This window comes from Gadus morhua, chromosome 9, assembly GCF_902167405.1.
Source record: "Gadus morhua chromosome 9, gadMor3.0, whole genome shotgun sequence".
Classification (NCBI taxonomy): domain Eukaryota; kingdom Metazoa; phylum Chordata; class Actinopteri; order Gadiformes; family Gadidae; genus Gadus; species Gadus morhua.
In genome coordinates this window covers 18,716,284-18,720,690 of record NC_044056.1, presented here as the reverse complement: position 1 = coordinate 18,720,690, position 4,407 = coordinate 18,716,284, and the positions used below count along the sequence as shown (strand labels likewise).

General features: G+C 39.7%; 1 protein-coding gene across 1 annotated transcript; it reads left to right on the top strand.

Moving 5' to 3' along the window:
• On the top strand, positions 1-2,726 carry ska1 (spindle and kinetochore associated complex subunit 1). The gene is made up of 7 exons (XM_030366696.1): positions 1-38; positions 269-354; positions 470-591; positions 685-764; positions 881-1,012; positions 1,900-2,069; positions 2,321-2,726. Exons 2-7 carry the CDS (start codon positions 273-275, stop codon positions 2,467-2,469), a joined length of 735 nt encoding a protein of 244 aa, XP_030222556.1. The 5' UTR covers positions 1-38; positions 269-272; the 3' UTR covers positions 2,470-2,726.
• Positions 2,727-4,407: the final 1,681 nt, after the last annotated feature.

The window sequence follows — 4,407 nt, the reverse complement described above, 5'->3', positions numbered from 1 at the left end:
AGAGCTCACGAAATCATCACAGCAAAGGAGAAAAACAAGTAAATCGTCTATGAATGTCTCACGTTTTATTGTAATGCGCAGTATATATGATTTGGATAGGAAACGTTAGAAACGTTACCAGATCGCTGCTTTGTAACATAACGTCGTTTATGAACGTTCTAACATGTTTATGTCCGTATTTCAAAAAATCGCTCGTTTATTTAAGCCGACTGTCGATATACATATTTGCGGTTATTTGTCTACAAATGTCTCTTTCGCCCATTCACAGGAACATGAGCGACCTGGAAGATATCGGCCGTCACATGAATGACAGAATTTCATCTCTATGGCGCACGTTGGATCTTTCAGTTGTTGGTAGTTAACATTAACATTGCTACAGCTGACGTAATATCATTTTCTTACCACCATCACTGTTCATACCTGGAAAATATTTTTTTGATCACGTGTGTTTTCCACTCCGTCTCACTAGTGCCTCAACTACCCCAAAGTAATATTAAGAAGTTGATTCAAGAAGTATTAACCATAGAAGGCCTTTACCATGAGTTTGAGAAAAGTGTGGATCGCCAGAATGAGCAACTGAAATGTCTTCAAGTACGGTTTTATCATATTTTACATGTATATCGCCAGTTTATGAATCCCTCCCTATAACAATTGACTTGATGAACTAATGTCTATATGTTTTAGGAATTTGTGGGGTCCTTCCAACATGATTGCGAATCATTGCAACACCTTAAGGACAATGTTCCTATGCACATGCCCAACAGGTATGCTTTATTTATAGTATGGAATGCAGGTAGCACAACTTCCATTTCCTTGTGTATAATATAGATATGTATCCTAACCTTTGGCTGATGTTATTTGTTCATTGGTGATTTCTCAGGGAAAATGAACCTTCTCCAAATCAGAACATTCCAGCCGAGACCCAACCCGGCCAGCAAGGAAATCCCTGCAAAAAGATCCAAGTCAAACAAATGGAGTTTGTTACAATGCTGGAGTTTGAAAACATCCCTCAGTAAGTGGCCTCAACAGTTTAATCTGACATTAAATTTGATATGCACCAACTGCAGCCTTTTAGCCTGACCTCGCCAGACCAATTTGCAAATGCACATTAGTCTGGAATCTCTCAGTTCATTTTCAATTTCCAAGGAAAGTTTATCAAAGGCTACAGACCAAAAAGCCTCTGGACACAATTGGATAGACCTACAACCTCTCAGAGCAGCAAAACGTAACGACACGTTAGCTGAAGCCACCGTGGTAGTATGAAAAAGACCACAAGGGTGTCCCATAGGGCGCTCCCATTTAGTCATCGTCTATTATATCGGCCATAATAGATCAACTGTTGGGATTTGCACGAACCGTGCCAGGTCTGCTGGCAATCGCTCTGAATGGGAGGTAGGCCAGATGCAGATGGCAGAGAAAATAAAACGGCTTGCACATGCATATCGTTCCCAGGCTAGCAGCCTTTCCCAATAACCTTAAATACAGGACATTCTTTAATTGTTGGTGGCAGTGTTTGTTTGTATGATAAACAGAATATCAGTGAAATCCACATGTCTGAACTGGATCTAAGTAAATGCCAGAGGTCATCGTATAAAATCCTATACCTTCCGCTCAAAAAAGAAATCCCCCTACCAGAGTAGCTGTTGATGGGAAAGGGATTTTCAACCATGAGGCAAAGACTAAGAGTAATCATGAGTCCAGTTTGACTAAACGCAGACATAAATTATTATTTTTTTCGTTTGACATTTTCACAATTTGTACAACACAATATTGATGAACATGATAATAATCCAAAATGTCAGCCTATTTCAGTCCTAATTCTCTTAGTTGCGAAGTGATCATCTAAGCCAACACCGGGGTGATAAAAGGTGGATGCACGGACTAAATTATGCTCCACAGGTACATGAAGGGGCGGTTGACGTACGAGCAGCTCAACACGGCGGTGCGTAAAGTCAACGAGGCGGTGAGTGGGAAGTACAAGATCACGCGGCAGTCGACCAAGAGCCTCAACAACAACACACGCAAACTCTACCAGCGCTTCAAGGATGAAGAAACCAAAGACACAAAAGGTACACTTGGCACAATGGCCTTGTTAGCTCTTAATGGGCTGAACAACAGTGTGTCTTTTCAAATGAGTGTTATTATATAGTACTTTTTGATAGATAATCATGAGGACTGCTGAAGTTGTTCTTTAGTTAATATACAGTTGTTTTTTACATTTTGTATTTAATTTGTGCATTGTATGGGATAATCTCTTCAAAAGACAACTGAAATGTGTGTTGCTCTGTACCTCATGCGTGTTGCGTTGTGCCAACGGCAGGTCGGTTTTTCGTGGTACAGGAAGACCTCCTTGAGTTCAGCCAGATAAAGATGGACAAGAGGTTCCAGGGCATCCTGAGTATGCTGCGGCACTGCCGTCGCCTGCGAGATATGCGTGGAGGCAGTATCACACGCTACTTTATCTTGTAGAAAGTCTGCTTGACATGTGATTTAGCATACACATCACATACAATCTTTAGAGTTGTTTATGAATTCACATCAGAGTTGAAAGATTGTTTTGAAAAGGATCTTTTTAGAGATATTTCCAACATTGCTTTTCAATACAAACAGGAAGAGTATTCAAAGCTTTGAGATTAATAAAACACAACTTTTTCCCACTTCAATCTATATAAATGTGTTTTTCAATTTAAGAAATGTTTAATAATTAAACTGCTGCATCAAATGTTTGGTTTTATTGCTGTTTTTTGTTATTTTTGTTTTTTGCTGCATGGTTTACTCCGCCGTTGGTGTGTCAATGTGTGTGTTAACCGATGAGAGTCGCTTTGGATAAAAGCGTCTGCTAAATGCCCTAATTGTAATTGTAATTGGATTGCTGTTTTCTATAGCTTGTGTTGAGGCTGGCTGTTGAGCATTCCTGATTGTATGTTGACCCAAAATATTTAGAGGCAATGTTGTATTTGGTTATTTGGATCATTGCAAAATATTAAGTATAAGCTTGAATAATTGTAAGAAGGAAAAACAGCTCATTCAAACAGCCAAGTTGAAAGCTGTTGAAGTCTAACCCTGCTGGCCGGTCCTGGTTCTGCTATGTACATGGCTCAAGTTGAGCAGAGGGTGCAGCCTTTAGGCAGACCATTTTCCATAAATGTACTTTCTCTAATGTATTATTTGCTGGTCTGACTGGCCATTTATATTCACACATTGTGTTTCTGGAAACCGTGGAGATTTGGGTCATAAAGTGCAAGGACTGTTTTCTATAAGTAATGCACAGGTGTTAACAGACTGTTGGGGATTTGCATTTACTTTGTCAGCATATATGAGCGTGTAACATTTCTCTTGAAAGGGGTGATGTCAATCTGCAAGATTTTTTGTGTATCCTAATACGTTTAGCTATGCTGATATCTGAACGTGAGTTATGGACTAGTGTTGTGTAAGGACACTATATAACAGGAGATGAGACTAGACTAATGGAGTAGAAGGGGTGCCGTCGCGATCGACTGCCACCCTCTGGCAGAAGTTAACAGCTCCAATCTACTGCCGCATCTGACTCCCGTGATTGTTACCGCCTAGGCCTACTTATAAAACAATTTGGAATTGGTTTATTTCAAATTAAAAGACTATATTCTTAATTATGTGACTAATAATAGGCCTATAGACGTTCCTATAGATAAAATGCAAAGGGCTTTTTATGGCCTTGTAATTAAAATGTAGAAATATAAATGATTAGGCCAATGTACAGAAATTAGATATACAAAAAAAAACTTGCATTGGCTGCATTTCCTTACTATGTTCCAGTACCCAAGAACGGTTCCAAAGAAGGCGTTCACCTTAAAAATAAAAAATAAAAACATACAAATTATATAAAGTATCTTCTAATAGAAAAAAAAGAATAATATTTATGAAATATTTTAACTTTAAACGGGTCAAATGTATCCCGAACAAATTCGAGGGTTATGTGTGTGAAAATCATAATGCAATTCGGGAACTAGGAACTTGGGAACTTAAAACCCTTGGAACAAAGACATAGGCCTACTCATTAAATTACAGTCCTTCCTGTCTGACTGTCACGCTGTCAAATTGTCTGTCTCAAGAAGGAACGGCCTCTGGCTTTTCGAGAGGAGATTTAAATTACCGCAGAGAGCATCAACATGGACGAAGTCAGAGGGATGGCCACACATTTGGGATAGCGGGTGACGGTCTTGTCGGAGTAGGTGGCGGAATATTGGGCGGCGCAAAAATGATCCAGTTGCAGTCGTCTCCGACGTTCCTGATGTAGCAGCAGCGACCGTCGTCGTTGCAGGACATGTCCATCAACTCATCGGCTGGATTTGTTTATTCAACTATAGACGACTTGACATATGTTGACGAGCTATGTTTCACATATGCACGAAAGACGTCCATACACCA